General features: G+C 48.1%; 1 protein-coding gene across 8 annotated transcripts in view; it reads right to left on the reverse strand.

The window, feature by feature from the left end:
* HDAC4 (histone deacetylase 4) overlaps positions 1-17,589 on the reverse strand; it is a 178,109-nt gene that overhangs the window by 61,663 nt on the left and 98,857 nt on the right. For 6 of the 8 annotated variants that reach the window (XM_058840650.1, XM_058840651.1, XM_058840652.1 and 3 more), the window contains 3 exons: positions 9,584-9,734; positions 6,519-6,639; positions 1,630-1,751 (listed from right to left, as the gene is read on the reverse strand). In XM_058840650.1, the coding sequence (XP_058696633.1) occupies positions 1,630-1,751; positions 6,519-6,639; positions 9,584-9,734 (394 nt within the window). The remainder of the gene's footprint in view (positions 1-1,629; positions 1,752-6,518; positions 6,640-9,583; positions 9,735-17,589) is intronic. The other 2 variants (XM_058840649.1, XM_058840646.1) reach the window with 1 other exon arrangement.

The raw sequence follows: 17,589 nt of genomic DNA on the forward strand, positions 1-17,589 counted from the left end.
CCTTAATTCCCCCTGTCTGACAGCAGGAGTTCATTCAGCAGGAGCTTTGGTGAGATCCCAATTTGGGAAGCGGCACAGGGTGAGACGTGCAGATGTCTTCCTTCTCCTGCAGAAATTCCCTTCCAGGACACTGGGAGCAGGAAGGGCGACTGCTGCTCAAAGCCAATCTGACAAGGTGCCCTGAGGTGATGAGGCAGGCAGGTTTGGGAGCATGTCAAAGCCCATTTTTCCTGTGGGAATGCTAACGGGGTAGGAACAGATCACCTGGCATCACAAGGCATAGGAAAGAACTAAAAATCTCTTGGAATCAGGCTGCTCACAGGTCCTAAGAGGCTTGGTGCCAAGGGATGCACCCCTGCATGGAAACACTGTGATTCCCCAGGGCAGCCTGGAAGCTTTTCCATTAGCCAGGAGCAGAGAGGAGAGGATGCCCTGTCTTTCCGCAAATCCAGTTTTCTAAGCTCGGCTTTTGGAGTCCTCCAGGAAGGGCACAGTCAAAAGTCCCATCCCCAAAGCCACGGGGGCACCTTTCCCAGGGAAAATTTTTGACTGGGTTCCTGTGCAGCTGAAGTGTTTGTTACTTGTCAAAAAACCAAGCCAAGGGGGAACAGAGACAACTGTGCAGATGTGTGCAGATGGGAATCCATCCAGCAGGGCAGGTGCTATGGCTCCTAGTGAGAAATTCCCCAAAAGGGAAAATTTCATCACTGAAAGGCTGATCAGGCATCGGAACAGGCTGTCCAGGGCAGTGGTGGAGTCACCAGTGCTGGAAGTGTTTAAAAAACCTGTGGATGTGGCACTTGGGGCCATGGGTTAGAGGCAGCCTTGGCAGTGCCAGTTGAAGGTTGGATGATCTTAGAGGGCTTTCCCAACCTTAATGATTGTGTGATCTTTCCAGAGCAGCTTTTTTTGCCGTCCTGAAGCGATTCCCAGCACGGCCAGTGGCAGAATTGCTCCCTGAGCAAGGCTCTCAGAGCTGAGCTGTTCCCCGAAGGCAGCAGCCCCGAGCTGGCCGGATTGGAAGCCCAGGCTGTGCTGGCTCAGGCATGCGATACTGAGGAGCTGAGGAGCACAGCCAAGCCAAACAACCTGGTTTACATAATACAGGCTTGAGGAATAACTGACCTGCTCAGCCACCATGCAGGGAGAAGCCAGACTGAGAGAGAACTGTCTAGGTGTGAACCAACCCCTCGCAGGAAGCCCCGGCGCTCGCCCCAGCACAAATCCCCTTATTTACCTCTTACTTAACTAAGTACAAGCTCGTACATAAAATGCAAATCCCCCCAAGAAATGAACCTTTTCTCAGTACTCTTCTTACTCAGCAAAGCATACCTGAGCTGGATCTCTCTATGAGCTTGGGGTTTGGGTTTTTGGAAAACATCTCCCAAACTCTGACATGCGGCTCTGCCGTTCTCCCGCGCTCCTTGCGCACCCCAGAGCAGCCCCAGGCTCCCTGGAACACTGGGAGCACCGTGACAGGTGAAGGGGAAGCATGTGGAGAGGGGGCTTGGGAAACAAATCAGGCCTGGAATCCAGCTTTTTGGCAACATCCCTTCTTTTTCAGGACAGTCAGGGCAGAGTGTGATGGCGGGGACGGCTGGCAGCGTGGCGAGGGAAGGGCAGCCCCACCTGTTTTTCTGAGTGGGAAGTCATCTTTGGAATCGTACATCCCCAGGACCGGGTGGTTGTAGGTGCCGGAGACGCCGCTTTGGGGTGGGGAGCTCTGGTCCAGAGAGCTGTGCTGAGTCTTCCTGCACAGAAGGAAAGAAGGAGAAGGGACAAGCTTTACACTGGTGACACGCAGAGGAGACAAGCACAGCGCCTGCCACCTCAGGGAACGGGGAACAGGGCAAAGGGAACGGGGAACAGGGCAAAGGGAACAAAGGCTCTGGCTTTCTCCCTGGGCACTCCTACACAAAACCCCCTAAAATCCAATATACAGGAAGGTAACCAACTTAGTTTCCAATGTAAGACTCCACGTTGGCTTAGCTCATGCAGGTGTTTAACCACGAGTATAAATCCTAAGACTTAACCGGGGCTGGGTTTTGCTAAATCATGTTTCTGAATCTCAGCACAGGTGAGACCTCAACTTCAGCACGAGTGAACCATTTCCCTCCCCAGAACAAACCCCAGGCTTAGCAGACAGAGCCCAGGGTTGAAGCACTGAACCTGCCACACAGGTGGCCCCCTGCCTTTCCTCCTGCGTGTCCTCCTATCCCAGGAGCTCAGCAGAGACAGGGCCAAAGCACTCAGCACCTTTCCAGCTCAACTTCCCCTAGATGATAATTTATGGCTTTGTTTGAGCAGGCTGCTGGAAGTAAATTACAGTCTGTTTGCTGAGGATATTAAATAATGAATGAGTTTTCTCAGCCTCCTACCAGTTTGTTGGCTGCATCTTTCCTGCTTAATGACTTGTGCCCAGCTTTGCAGTTTCTCAGGAGCTCCACCAGCCTGGGAGAAGGCTCCAGTCAGCAGAGCAGCTCCATCAGCAGAACGACTGATTTAGCCATGCAGGTGACACTCACTGGGCTCTCACAACTTCACTTTCAATAAATAGAATTTAAACCCCATTTTTCTTCTAAATACTAAAGGACTTGGGACAATGGAAATCAAGCATTGTGCAAAAAAAAATTAAAAAAAAAAAAAGTGAATATTTGAAATTTTATACTGCCTAAAAACCATGCTGAAAACACTTTCCTACAAAAGGTTCTTAAAGGAACCAAAAGGAGCCATTCCCAGCTGAAAATTGCACAAATTCATGCTGTTTTTCAAGCAGTACCAATCCCTTGAGTGCAAGCTCAGCTCAGAAGCTGCCTGTTTGCTGAGATCCAGAGCATCAATTCCACTGCAAGTTAAAGCCTTCAAAATACAAGGGGCTAATGAAATACCATGAAAACACATTGAAACTTCTATGTAATTACAAAAAAAAAACCCAAAAACAAACCTCTTCAAATTTTTTTTGAAAATCAACATTTTCTATTCCCACAGACGACCTAGTGGCAGGGGGTGGAAAGGAGTGGCTTTTAGGGTCCCTTCAACCTAAACTATTCTGGGATTCTATGGAAGTATGAATGACTGTGGTTTCCCAATCTTCCCTCTTCATTACCCGAATTTCTCTGTACATAAAGAAAAATGATTTTTGGGGCTCTTGCAGGGCTGTGTTTCCCACACCCACATCCCCACCCCTGAGTGCCCCCACACACACTTCAGTCTTCACCTGCAATCAAAACAGAGCCAAACTGAAACATATTTGATTCCCTCCTGGGAAGAGACGTGGCTTTTCTTGCCAGGATCCACTCACTCCATGGGAAGGCAGCACGCAGAGATGTTTCACTCCCAGGAATCCTGGATGCTGTGATCCGAGAGCCCTGAGCCCCATCAAGTGACACAATGACATTTTTGGCTCTATATGAGCAACAGACTTTTTTTTTCCCCCTCCTTTTTCTTTTTCTTGTATCATGACCTAAACAGCACAATCGAGTACATTGAAGCTATTTTCATCCCTTTGTCAGGAAATGTGCAGGAATTCAAAGGGCCTGTTTAGATATGCCCCAGGGCTGCTGAATGACAGATATTGAGTTCTGCAAACAGGAATACATTCCCTGGCTCCAGGACTGGGGTCTGACGCTGCTTCCAGCAGCATGCACTGGTCTGCATGCCCCTTTAGGAATGTCAGAGCTCTGGAAGAGGAAATTGGACACTGCATGGAGCTTGCAGGCATTCCTGAAAGCACATCCCCTCTTCAAGGCATCCCCTATTCCCTGAGCTCCTTCAAACACCAGGCAGAAAGGTGGGAGTGATGATCTTGGAGGTCTTTCCCAACCTTAATGATTCCATGATTTTGATATTTCGTCCTTCAATCATGTTCAGCATATATTTTCAGACATGGGTACCTGTGCTGGAAAGTTTTGTGTTCACAGCTGTGGATGTTGGGATCACTCAATGTATAATGTATAATGTGGAATTTAAAGAAAAATTGTACCTCTCCACCTCACCATCACACAAAACTCCCTTCCATGGCTGTTTCCCAAGCACTGCTGACATCTTCCCAGGGGAATCACGGAGAGCAGAAATTCTTGGGTTCAGAATCCAGGGGAGGGACAGCCTGACAATGCAGCCCCAAGGAACCTCCTCTGCTCTTGCCTATCATAAAATCCCAGAGTGGTCTGGGCTGGAAGGGACATTAAAGACCATCTTGTTCACCACCCCCTTCCACCATCCCAGGTTGCTCCAAGCCTTGTCCAACCTGGCCTTGAACACAGGGATGGGACATCATCCTAGAAGTCTTTTCCAGCTCCAATACCTCTGTGGTTCTGTGCCAGCAGAACATTTTTCCTGTCACATCCACTGACGTCAGTCGTGCTCAGTACCCTTAGGAGACTTTTTTTTTTTCCAAGCAACGCCTTCCTTTTTTTTTTTTTTTAAAAAAAGGAATTCACAAACCTTAATAAGACCAAGGGAAGTGCTTAAAAGCAGGCGTGTTGCTTCGAGAGGCTCTCCCAGCATCTGTTACCACTTAATTGCCTCGCCTGCTCACAGTGGGAGCGTGGAGTGGATCTCCTGCAAGCTCCCCTCGCGTGTGCTCAACCCAACCACCACCCAACTGCATCACAGCACAGCTATGTGGGGGCAGGAATGTCTCCAGAGCTCAGCTGGTAACCTATGAGATGCCACACAAATAAATACTAATATGTCAAGAATTTAAAGGTTGATTCTCCTTTTGACAAAAAAAGGGAAAATATTTTTTATTTTAAAAAGGATGGAAAGGAAAAAAATCCTCAACTTCTGCCTTAACAAGTGAAAGGTGCATTTAAAAATTCCTGTGCTGCTGCCATCTGCCTTCCTCAAGGGCTCAGCAGGACAATTCAGCCCTGAGAAAGAGCTGTGAGGCCCCAAGGCTTTGTCCATCTTGGGTTCAAATCCAGGACACCAGTCCTCATCCCACCACTAAACAGATGGAAAATGAGGGGATGGCACAACCTGAAATCCTTGTGCAATGGTTTGTGTGTTGTCTCTGCCTGTTGGCACCCCTGGAGCATCACATGGAAGGGGTGTTTGTATGAATAAGTGCCACAACAAACCCAAACCACACACTGGTGCTCAGGAAGTTCTCAGCATCAGCTGAGGGAACATCCTGAAACCCCTGCAGCTAAAACCCTGCAGCAGCCCTGGCCTTGCATCACAGAGAATCCCAGGATGGTTTGAGTGGGAAGGGACCTTAAAGCCCACCCAGTGCCACCCCTGCCATGGCAGGGACACCTCCCACTATCCCAGGCTGCTCCAAGCCCCATCCAGCCTGGCCTTGGAACTTCCAGGGATCCAGGGGCAGCCACAGCTTCTCTGGGCACCTGAATTCTAACTGACCTTGTACAACTCTGCATTAACTGTTATTTTAACCAACTTTTAAAGAAATGGAGGATCAGGATCTTCAACCACCTTTAATGAAATCCCCAAGTCTCAGATTAGATTTTCAGAGATGTATTAAAGCTGCTCAATCTCACTTTGCCTTCAATAACATCTGACTTCTTCTGCCAATTCCACTTCAGTATTTCTGTCCTGGCTCATAGCTGGGAGAGCTTTCAAATTTCACTGCAGCTCAGTTTCTGGAATCTGGAAACATCTTCTGGCTATGACCTCATCCTCCCTGTACACACGTTCATTACTTAAGACTTAAAACACTGTCAGTGCCTCAGCTTGAACACAAATTTCATGGTGAAATTAAATGACCTTTGTAACTCAAAATTTCATGAATTTTAAGGTCACTAAAGCAAACATCCAAAGCACTTTGGTTTTTTATTTAATATAGACAGTGACAAAGCCACTGCAGTGGAATCTTTCAAGTCACATCAAATTTTCTGATTGTCTTTAGTACAAGTTAATTTCTGTAATTGAAACTGGAGACCAACAGTTGAATACTTCCAGTTGAAAATGGAGATGTTGGGGCAGTTGTGATTAAAAGTGCAGACTGGACCCACTGGATGTTTCCAGTAAGAGCCAAGTAAACAAAACTTCCAACTTTGAGAGATTAAGAAGAGCAGTAAAGTGTTTAAAAGCTTTAAAATGCAAAGCTTAACTATCCTGAGCTGCAGGAATTCACTGAATCATAGAATATCCTGAGTTGGAAGGGACCCACAAGGATCATCAAATTCCAGCTCCTGAACATAAAAAACTATTCCTCATTTGACTAAAGTTCAAGTTTTATAACACCAAGCAGGATCAAATCCTGGGTGAAAAGCTGGAGGACTTATAAAAGCTGATCTCTGGCTGTAGAACTTGTTTGAATAATTGTGGGTTACAGATGACACAAAGACCTCTCTCTACACACAGATCACTGTGACCATCAAAACAGACACAGAAACCACTCACACTGGAACCCTCTAGAAAACGCATTTTGGGAACGCACAGTGTTCCTGTCACTGCTCTGGCATATCCCACAAGCACATCAGGTCTATTCCCTCAGGGAACTGGGGACAAAGGCAGCACTGGCTGAACCCTGCAGAAAGCCCAGCACCACTTACCCGTACCAGAAGCGAGGGTCGCTGGATATGCAGTGGTTGAGATTCCGGTGGGCCAGAGCTTTCTTCTTGTTTAACACAAATTCCTGCAACTTCATCTTCACTTCTGTGCTTGCCACTGCACCTGCAATAAAAATTAAAAAAAAAAAAAAAGAAAAAAAAAAACATTAAAAATGGTTATTAAATCAATTCACATACTTGAAGGAATTTTAAATTTCTAAAATAGATCCCAAATCAAATCTTTCATTTCCAGTCCAAAAAACCAGAACTTTGCTTTCAAAGAGAGAACAAAGTGCCTCCAGTAAGGAGCTCTCCCTTTTTATCCCTTTAGCTTGGCATAGATTCACAAGTTATGTTTGAGAACACAGATGAAATTTGGTTTATTTCTCCAGAAGAGGATGTTACACTTGCATAGAAGCACACTCAGAATAAAGCACTTGTCCGGGGTATCCCAGCTCTCTTTGAACCAAAGTTATTTAAGAAAAGGAGTCTTGTGTACCCTCAAGTTGTTAAATGTCACATCTAAAAGCAGAAGGGGAATGAGCCCAGTGGCTCATGTGTAGGTTTTGTCTTGAAAACTCCTGTAAACAGGGACCTCTTTGTTCCCAAGTCTCTGTGCACACCACAAGCGACGTAACATTTCGCTTCATTTACAAGAGCGTGGATCTCTTGCTTCAAACAGAAAACCTAACATTAAAAAAAAATAAATAAATTTTAAAAAGAGAGTCAGTCATTCTGCAGAGCTAAAATGTCAACTGTGTAATCCCTAATCATGATTCCCTGCACAATGGAGAGCAGGCTGTTCCCCTGCCATGATGGATCCCAGTGATCATCGGGTTGACAGCCCAGACTCCCAGGCAGGGCTCCTGACGGAGCAATGCATCCCAGGTTTGGCAAGGGGACACGTGGAAAATGATGGTTCATCCACACCGTGGCGTAAGGCAGGAGCTCCAACGGAAAATATCTGGGCTGGGAGGAAAGGAAAAGGCCAGGGAAGCTGCATGCTCCACAGGGAACAAGAACTAAAAGATGACCCCACCATGTTCTCGTGTCCTGCGCCCTGCTCGATGATGAGGTGACATTTGATGTGCTTCGAGAACAGTTTCTGGGCTCTCCCCAGGAGCAGGGAGCTGCAGCATTCCCACAAGGCACTGCCTGGAGGTGTAAAATGGTTCAAACTCCGGAGTGAGAAAATTCCCTTTTTTTTGGAGCCCTGCATTTCTCACCAGCTCCACAAACCCAGGTTTGGTGGGAAGGTCAAGCAAAGAGCTGGAGATGAATTCCTGAGTAGCAGAAGAGGTGACAAATCCATGCTTGAAAGCATTTTCCCTCCAAAATGTGTCATCCTTAATCCATTAGCATCCTTAGAACACTCAAACCTGGCTGTGTTCTGCACTTTGGCATAAATCTGTTCCTTAGAAGACCTGAAGTTCAATATTTTTGAGTGTAAGGTTTACCTCCTTTACTGGAAGCTGAAAGATATCATAGAACCTCAGTGAGCTTTGGATTGGGAGGGACCCTAAAGATCATCTAATTCTAACCCCCTGCCATGGGCAGGGACACCTTCCACTGTCCCAGGCTGCTCCAAGCCCCAGTGTCCAGCCTGGCCTTGGGCATTTCCAGGGATCCAGGGGCAGCCACAGCTGCTCTGGGCACCCTGTGCCAGGGCCTGCCCCACCTCCCAGGGAACAATTCCTGCCCAATATCCCATCCATCCCTGCCCTCTGGCACTGGGAGCCATTCCCTGGGTCCTGTCCCTCCACCCCTTGTCCCCAGTCCCTCTCCAGCTCTCCTGGAGCCCCTTTAGGCCCTGGAAGGGGCTCTGAGCTCTGCCTGGAGCCTTCTCCAGGTGAGCACCCCCAGCTCTGCCAGCCTGGCTCCAGAGCAGAGGTGTTAACAAGGAAGGAGAACAAGCTCCACCTCTCACACTCTCTTCATATTTCAGATCAGGACAATTTTAGCTTCTCTTTGCCAAATTTTGCGATGTGAGAAAAATAACTTAAGTATCTTTAAGAACTGAGGTGTGATAATGATTCTACACCACAGCACTTCTTAAATAAAAAGTAATTTAAAAATAAAACTGTAGCCATGGGAACAGGATCTTCAACTTAACATCCCCAAATTCTGAGTTTTTTTCCTCTACACCTCTGTGTTTCACCCAAAAGATGCTTTGCTCCCATTTTCCAGAGATTTAGGAGCTTTAATTTCTTTTCAGATTACTTCAACAAGTATGGCCAGGTATCGGTTCTGAGGAGAGGTCCAGCAAAACATGGATCAAACATCAACAGCTGATGGGAGCAGCAGGGGGAAGGAGTAATGCTTAGGGATTCTGAACCTCTGGTCTTTCTAGCACTTAAACAACATCTTCCAGACATTTTTTTCCTACTGAAAAACCTCCTGGAGCTTTATCTTATTCCCAGTTCCCAGCCAGCATCTCATCTTCCTGCCACCACTTTTCCCATGGTGAAACCAGACCTGAGGAGTTGATGGCACAACTTGGAGAGGTATTTTGAGGTATTTCACCCCCATTCACTTACAGAAAAAGCCCAAACAAGCAGCCCCCGAGTGTCTCTGATAGGGGACATTGTGAGGCCACAATGATCTCTTCAAGTGCATAATGACACACAGTGGGGAAGGCATCCACAAGCTGTAACCTCCTGAAAAAAATCCCCTCATGAATGGAAATGCTTCAAAAAGGGGGGAGCTGAGAACTCAGCTATGTCTTAAAAATTTGAGTGAAATTCAGAGCAGCAGAAACAGAAAAGGAGTGCAGCGTGCATCTGGTGTATTTTATGGGCTTAATATTCTGCCTCCATTAGGAATGCTGCCAAAAATACTTCAAAAAATGTTAAATCAAGGGAAGAGAGGATACGCTTCCTTTTGAAAAACGCTAAAATGGCATTTAGTGAGACAGAAATGAAGATAAAGCAGAGAATTGCATTTCTCTCTTCCCCTCAATTCCAACAAGCTCCCCGTGCCCTCAAGGAGGTTCCTCCAGTTTTCTGAGGCTCCTTCATGGCTCCCATCAGCCTGTCACTACCCAAAGGACTGGTGCTTTGGCCACTTACTCTCTTTCCCTTTCTCTTTGTTTTTCAGCTGCTGCAGTTTCTGCTCTCGATGCTGCTTCTCCAGCTCCTGCTCCTGTCGGTGCTGCTCCAACTTCCTCTGGTGCTCCAACAGCTCCTGCTGATGCTTCATGGCCAGCATCTCCTGCTGCTGCTGCGGAGATGGGAACAGGGAAAAGGAGCAAATTAACACCACCGCCTTGCCAGAGCCAAAGCAGAGGCTGCAGAGAGGTCACAACAACAGTGATTCATTCATGGAAAGAAGGACAAGCACGGGCCTCCTTTTATCTCCATCACCTGAAATTTTAAATGAAACCCCACTAGGGCACCCTTGGTATTATTTGTTGCACAGAGAAATTGTGGCTGCCCCATCCTTAGAAGTGTTCCAGGCCAGGCTTGGAGCAACCTGGGATAGTGGAAGTGGAACGAGATAGAATTTAAGGTCCCATCTAACTCAAACCATGCCAAGACTCTGTGATTAACTATAAAAAGAATTGTGGCAACAGATAAAAAAAAATAATTCCCCCAACATTTTCTTCAGGAAGGATTGTCCCCAGCCCTCTCAACTCACCCATATTCATGGGAACAATCAGGAGGCACGATGTCTAATTCAGGTAATTGTTTGCAAACCTTCCATCAGATGGGACAGTCAAGGCTGGAAGCACAAAAGCCTCCTTGCCCCAGTGGAAGTTCCCCCTGGGCTCCCCAAATCCCAGCAGCTGGGAGGTGTCAGTGTCCCCACCAACCTCCTGGGAAATTTGGGGTGCATCCCCCAGCCCAGAGCCCCCTGTTTGGGAGCAGAAGGGATTCCCATAGGATGGAGCCCCCTGTCTGGGAGCAGAAGGGATTCCCATAGGATGGAGCCCCTGTTTGGGAGCAGAAGGGATTCCCATAGGATGGAGCCCCTGTTTGGGAGCAGAAGGGATTCCCATGGGACCAAGGGTGCCAATCTGACGCGTGAGGAAAAACCCCGTATCCTGTGAGGCTGCAGAAGAGCAGGTGACAAACAACACATCCCAGCCGCCTGCAGAGGAGCAAAGGGATCTCCATGGGGCTAAAAAGGGATTTTTCTTGGAAAAGCAGAGCTGAAAGGACGATTTCCCACCTCCCAGTTTGATTTGCACCCTGCCAGCAAGGTGCGGGCCGGGCCGAGCGCGTGGGCCGCTCCTGGGCCTCCCGCAAACCCCTGGAATGCCAGGGCCCTCCGGAACCTCCGGAGCCTCTGGAGCCTCTGGAGCACAGCGCCCACCCCGCACTCTTTACGTTGGCAGCTTATAAACCGAGGGATTGATCGGGAGCTGGCAGCCTCCAGCCTCAAAGCGCCGAGCTCTCTGGGGCTGCGCTTAATGGGGGCCTGTGCTCGGATACCACCCACGGCTCCCGCAGCATCCCCGAGGCGGAGAGCACGGAATTGTGCCGTGGTTTGGCTTGGAAGGGACCCCAAAGATCACCCCTTCCAAGCCCCTGCTACAGGCACGGTCCAAGCCATGGCTGTTAACAGGGAACCTGTTCTCTCCAAAAACATCTCAATCCACCCTTCTCCAAACCCTGCCAGCTCCTGCCCCAAAGTTTTTCCTTCACCTTGAGCATATTTTCCTTTTAATCCCTTTGGTTGAGATTTTTGGGGTGTCCTATGCCGGGCCAGGAGTTGGACTTGATGATCCTTGTGAGCCCCTTCCAGCTCTGGATATTCTATGCTCCTCTGATTAATTTGTGGCATTACACGCTTGCACCGCCCAATGCTTCAGCCACAGATACACAATAAATATGAATAAAATCCCACCATTCTATATAAAGATGCAAAAAAACAATCTAAGAGGTATTTACAATCTGCCTGGCTATCTGCTGGAAACTCTCCATGGAGGAATCCCTGCTGCTGCCTGTTCCAAGCAGGCAGGCTCTTGTAAAACACCAGAAATCCAGTTATTCTGCAGTGAGTGCACCTATGCTTCCCCTCCTAATTCTATTGAATTATATGCAAATAACCAAAAATCCACACTGACAAAAAAAAAAAAAAAAAAACCAACTAGAAAAGGAGGAAAAAAATAGAGGAAACTAGCTATTTTTGTTTTCTAATTAAGCAGCAGCTTCTACTGACACGTCTCCATTTGGGGAAGGAGTCTCTTTCCCAACTTCCAACAAGTCCACCACATGGTGGGCTTTGAGAACCTCGCCATGGAAAGTATGCAAATGAACAATATTTAATGCACAATATGGTAAAACAGGTTTTGTTATTTTTATGGAATCAGGAGCCTTTTCTCTCCATCTGCAGTCTCCTAGGCTCTGCAGGCTCTGCTTCCTGCGATGGTTTACATACATTAGGCTGCTTTAGAAGGAGCTGTGCTTTCATTGACATCTGGAGTGAAATGGGAATGAAAAGCCCAATTTGTCGCTGGATGGTTTAGGGAAGTTTCATTAGGGATGTATTGTCTCTGCTCATTTTGACCCCAGTTTCCACAAAGCCTATTCTTAATATAGTTTTTCAAATGGTTTCAAAGTTGAAAAAAAACCCAACAAATTTAAAAAATAAAATAATGAAGCCACGTCTCCGATTGTACCCATGAAAAACGAAAAGAAATCACTGTTGGTGTCTGCTGTAGCCTGGGAAAACAAAAAAAAAAAAAAAAAGAAAACCCATCCGGGTATCTTCTCAGGGCTATTTCTCCACACTTACCAGGAATGTTATGGGGAAACAGAAATTCAGGCTGAAGATCAGGGAAAGGTTCTTTCCCCAGAGGTGCTGGCACTGCCCAGGCTCCCCAAGGAATGGGCACAGCCCCAAGGCTGCCAGAGCTCCAGGAGCCTTTGGACACCACTCCCAGGGATGCACAGGCTGGGATTGTTGGGGTGTCAGGAAAAACATCAGTTTCTGGTTCATTTAAAGCAATCAAGGCAAATTTGAACAGGCACTGCCCACTCAGACCCTGTGTGTTCACCACTCACAGCTGGGGAAGGGGGTTTATTCCCCAACTGTATCTCCCAAACACTGAAATTTCATTACAAAGTGATTCAGTGAGGGAAATCCCTGGATCTGAGACTACCTCAGCCCCGAGTCTGAGGAGCACCGTGTGACAGACACACACACACTGCATTAGGGAGCTCTGAACATCTGAATTAGGTGCTCTTGCCAAAATCAATATTTGTAAATATTCATAACTATGGGGATTCCTGCATATGTTTAATGTCACTGCTCCCACTATTTCTGAAAACTGCACAAATGTTCAACTGTACCTGCATTTAGTGTTGCTGGTGCTCCTTTAGCATAAATTAATATTAATAAAGGTAACAGGGAGAATGCAGAGCATTTCCAGGTATTTATCAACCATCAGCCTACCATGAGGACTCAATGATCCAGAGAATTTTGCCACCACATTCCTCAATTGTCTTCAGTGCTCCAGCTTGTCTGCCTGGGAGGGGGACTGACGCCTTATCAGTAGGGAAATTGTCACAGAGAAACCTCTTTTTAAGGGAAATGCAGTTAAAATGGTTCTCTTTCATCTCTGCAGTGCCCTCCCAGGAAGCGTGGAGTGCTGACACCAAGATCCCATTTCCCAGAGACAACTGGGATGGATTTCATGGAGACCAGTTGCATTCAGACTTCCACAACTAAACAAGCTTCCACAGCTGCCAAACAAGAAGCCAAGCACAGAGATCCTTCCTGCCCCTCCCAGCTCAGACTGGCTCCTGGGTGTTTATAGGAGATATTTTGAATAGCTGCAATTAGTGGAAGGGAGAGCAAAATAATTGTGGAGATAAGCACAGGCCTGGGTGAACAGCAGTTGGAACACTTCTGGCTGATAAATATTCCCTGGCACCCGAAGTAGCTGTGTCCAGCTCCCAACTTGCATCTCAATCCACACCTGAGATGACCTCCAGCACGGGGGGATATCAGGGAAAGGCTCTTCTGCCACCTGTCCCAGTCAAATTCTACAGTTTTGGGGGTTTAAATCAGGTATTCAAAATGATCTTTGGGCTCAGGCTCTGTAAAAATAAAGTCAGGTCATAGCTGAGAATGAAGAAAAACTCGCCAAGAACATAGATATCAAATCACCTCCCCGTAAAACCCTTGGCCACAGGTGGGAGCACAGGCACTGGGATTTCTGGGAGATGGATTTCTGGGAGATGGAGATGGATTTCTGGAAGATGGAAATGGATTTCTGGGAGATGGAGATGGATTTCTGGAAGATGGGTTTCTGGCAGCACTGCTCTGTTGGGTTGTTTCACAGCAATCCCAGAACTGGCTGGACTCTGTGCTTCATGTTCCCCCCATCCTGTTTACTGAAGTCTCAGGCTGTGGCTCCAGTTTCAGGATCCACTCTCTTGGCTCTGTGGCGGCATGTTTGGGATACCTCCTGGAGTACGGAGCAGAATAAATCAGCTGTGCTGGGAGACAGGGAGCAGGGAACATTGTGGCTTCCAGCAGCAGCCAAGACACAAAGATCTGGGAGAATGAGCACCTCTCATCTCTTTTCTGGGACACACATCCCACGTGGCCCCTTCCTGCCATCGGGCAGCTGACAGCTGGCCAGTCCCGTGCCAGAAATTCCCATGGGCAGGGAATTTTCCACAGGGAAATGATCTCTCCCAGCCTCTCCCAGCCAGCAGCTCCCTGGGCAGGAGACTGATCTTGGTCAGACACATCCTACTGAGGACGTCTGGTGCTCAGGTTTAGGAGGTTAAACCATTTCCAGGACCGGGAATGATGGTGAAGTTCCCTTCCCATCAGCTCCAGCTGATAAGATCCCATGTTTTAACACTGGCAGCTTTACACATGGATATGGAATTTTGTACCTAAGTCTCCTTCCCATGCCATTACCTCTCCTAAAAGGCTGGAAGCTCTCTGATCCCTGAATACCTGCAAGGTTCAGCACTGGGAAAGGTCCAGAACTTTTGTATGAGCCTTCTGCTCTCTGACTCTCACTCCAGCCTAACTTTTCCCTTCCTCCAGAAGCAGAATATCCAACAGCCTTTCCAGAAAGCAGTAAGCTCTGTTTGTAGTATCCAGCACATACAGCTCCTTCTAAAATTTTCCTCTTTAAAGCTGAGGAAAACTCCTTTGAGTCTGCCTCTGCTGGGCTTTACGTGGTTGTTGAAGGGGAGGGAATCAAGAGCAGGGAGTGCCCATCCCAGCACAGATGGCAACAAGTAAATCAGAAAATTTGACTTAAATCAATCCCTGCAAACCAAAGAACCACATAAATTCCTGTAAATGAGGAGCCCTAGATGCTAAATAAGAGATGAGACCTCGGTCCTTGGAGCAGCATACTCTGTGAACTGTTCTGGGGTGTTTAGGGTATTACAGGAATTCCACATTTCTGAATGTGAATGGATCAGCAGTAGTGTACATTAACGGGTCAATATTCCTGCCATAACAACAACATCCAGCGGGGTATATTTTTATTCCTGCCCTGATTCTCTGTGTTCTCTTTGACTACTACAATTTTGACTTTTCCAAGTTCAAAAGTAAGATAAAATTGCAGTGGAACATTTGCATGTGGGAGCTGCCAAAACATCCCTTCTGCTGCCTTTATTCTGAAATTCCAAACTGACCAAAAAATAACCCACACGTATTTTACTCCAGAAAAATCTGGAGTTCCCATTGTGCTCCTTCTAGCCAACCAACTGTGGCCCATCTCAGAAGAAACAAAAAGGAAATGTTTCTTCTACTGTATTCCAGCTCTGTAAGGCCCAGAGCAGCCAAATTTCCCTGGATGAGCATTCCAGCTTCACTCCTGATACCACCAGCAGTGCTTGAATGGCAGGAAGATGCCTGAATTATCCCAGCCTGATGCAGGATTCCTTCAACCAAGAGATGGGGTAAAAGATGTCCAAGCTGCTCCATGGATTTGTTGGCAGAACCCACCTCTCCGTGTGCAGGTTTGTCCTCACCACTCTCACAAAAGATTCTGACTTGGAGGCTGAGGAAAAGTCACCGCCCACGCCCTTCAAAGGGAGCAAACACTCTGATCTTCCAAAAGTTTTCCCCAGAGCTACCTCCATCAGAACTTGAGTTTTGCAGGATCTAAGGTGTAAGTTTTGGAGTGGGCTCGGTGTGCCAGAAAAGCAAGGCAAGGTCACTGAGAAAGAACAGGAAGTCGTCTGGAAATAGCGCGAGTTCCAAGGCGTTCAAGTAGTAACGAGGCACAAAATGTTCAGTCTGGTCTTTTACCACTGACTGTACCCAGCTGCAGCTTCCTAAGATGAATAATCCTGTCATCCCAGAATCCAGACAGAGGCGGACACCTGGTATCTCTGGGCTTTTCAAGTTCCTCTTGAAAGAGTTGTGAGGAACGGGAGCGCTGCGGAAGAGCGGCACAAAAACGAGCAGAGGGAGCCCCTCCACACTGGCTGCTGCAGGAAGAGAGCACGGAGCAGACAGACCCAGGAACGGGAGCTGGGATATCAGAGGGTGGGATGGAAGCTGGCCCTTCCAGAGCCCAAGGGAAGCAGGTGCTCTGCAGGAGCCGCGGTGCTGCCAGCAGCATCCCTGGGGACATGGGAAGGTGCCACAGGGCATCAGCAGATGACAACCCCAGCAGCAGAACTGGAACACGCCCAGCTTTCGCTACTGAGCAGGAATCAACACGGAGAGGCCACCAAAGAGAAGCTCCGGGCACTGTCGGGGCTATGTCGAGAGCAGCGTCACTAAAGGATGATGTGATTTGGGCCCAGTGAGCTACCACGGAATCATGGAATGGGTTGGGATGGGTTGGGTTGGATTGGGAGGGACATTAAAGATGATGCTGCTCCAGCCCCTGCCATGGGCAGGGACACCTTCCACCACAGCCCCATCCAGCCTGGCCTTGAGCAGCTCCAGGGGTATCTTGCAGGCAAACCTGCCAATCCATGGGCAGGTGGCTCCACATGAAAACAAGGAGCAGTTTTTCCCCTCAGCATCAGCATGACAACTATCAAGTCTAGACATCTTTGGGAAAGAATTACATTTCTTTACAGCACAGCAAAATCTGGAAGATTCCCTGAAAGATTTTCATGCTCTGAGACCAAAGGAATGGCCCAGGAGTTTCACCCCATGTCTCTGAATAAGAGGCTGATCCCTTGAATGTGTTACTATCCCTCACGCAATGTAGGAATCCATTCTGTCAGGGGAAAGAACAATTTCATGATCAGTGGACAGCAAACATCCTCACAAAGCTCCTTTCCCTGCTGCTGCTGCTGCTGCTTCTCTGCCCATCCTGTCTATGCTAGACACACAGCCCAGCACTCCCTGTGCTATGGACGCACACAGTCCTTTTTCAGATGGTGGGAAAACTGGGAATGGGAATTGCACACCCACAGGTGAAGATTTCAGGCCCATGAGGAGCTGAGAGGATCAGCTGCTTCCCTGTGCTGTTACCCCGCCACTGACATGCGTCAGCATCCCCGAGAAGTTTCCAGCTGTGGCTATAAAACAGCCAGAGCTGGGAAGAGCCCTTCTCCAAGCTCGGACAGAGGAGATGAACCGCATTCCCCACAATGTCCTTCCCTCCCTGCTGAGCTCAGAACGCCCGAGGTGCCTCTGACCCTGCCAAAGCGCCCATCCTGCTCCTCTTCCATCCAGCCCTTGACCAGAAGGGCAAACAGAAAAGCTTTTGGTAACTTCCAGCTGATCTTGGCTGGGAATGAGTGACTCACAAAGGAAAAAATTCCCTGCCGGTTCCTTCACAACCAAAGGTCAGGCAAAGCTCGCAGCGGGACCTGCGGAGAGGCTTTCCACCATCTCACCCGAGAACCAGGCCCCTTATTCCATTCTTGGTTTTGTTCAGGAAGGCAGATTTGAAGGCCATAAATATTGTCCCACATCTGGCAATGCACAGAGGAGTGGAAAATCCGCCTGGCTGAAGGCAAGTGGCTACAGGAGAGAGGAGCAGCCGCCGGTGCCTCCAGCCTCCTTTCCGGAGTGAGGCCTGGGCAATCTGCAGGGCTGCTCTGGAGCTGTGAAAGAAACAGCCTGCCCTGCTCCATATGGTGTGAAGCCTTCAAAAGGCACGGCTTATTTTCCCCAAATGTAG

Source organism: Poecile atricapillus, chromosome 5 (assembly GCF_030490865.1).
Source record: "Poecile atricapillus isolate bPoeAtr1 chromosome 5, bPoeAtr1.hap1, whole genome shotgun sequence".
Lineage (NCBI taxonomy): Eukaryota > Metazoa > Chordata > Aves > Passeriformes > Paridae > Poecile > Poecile atricapillus.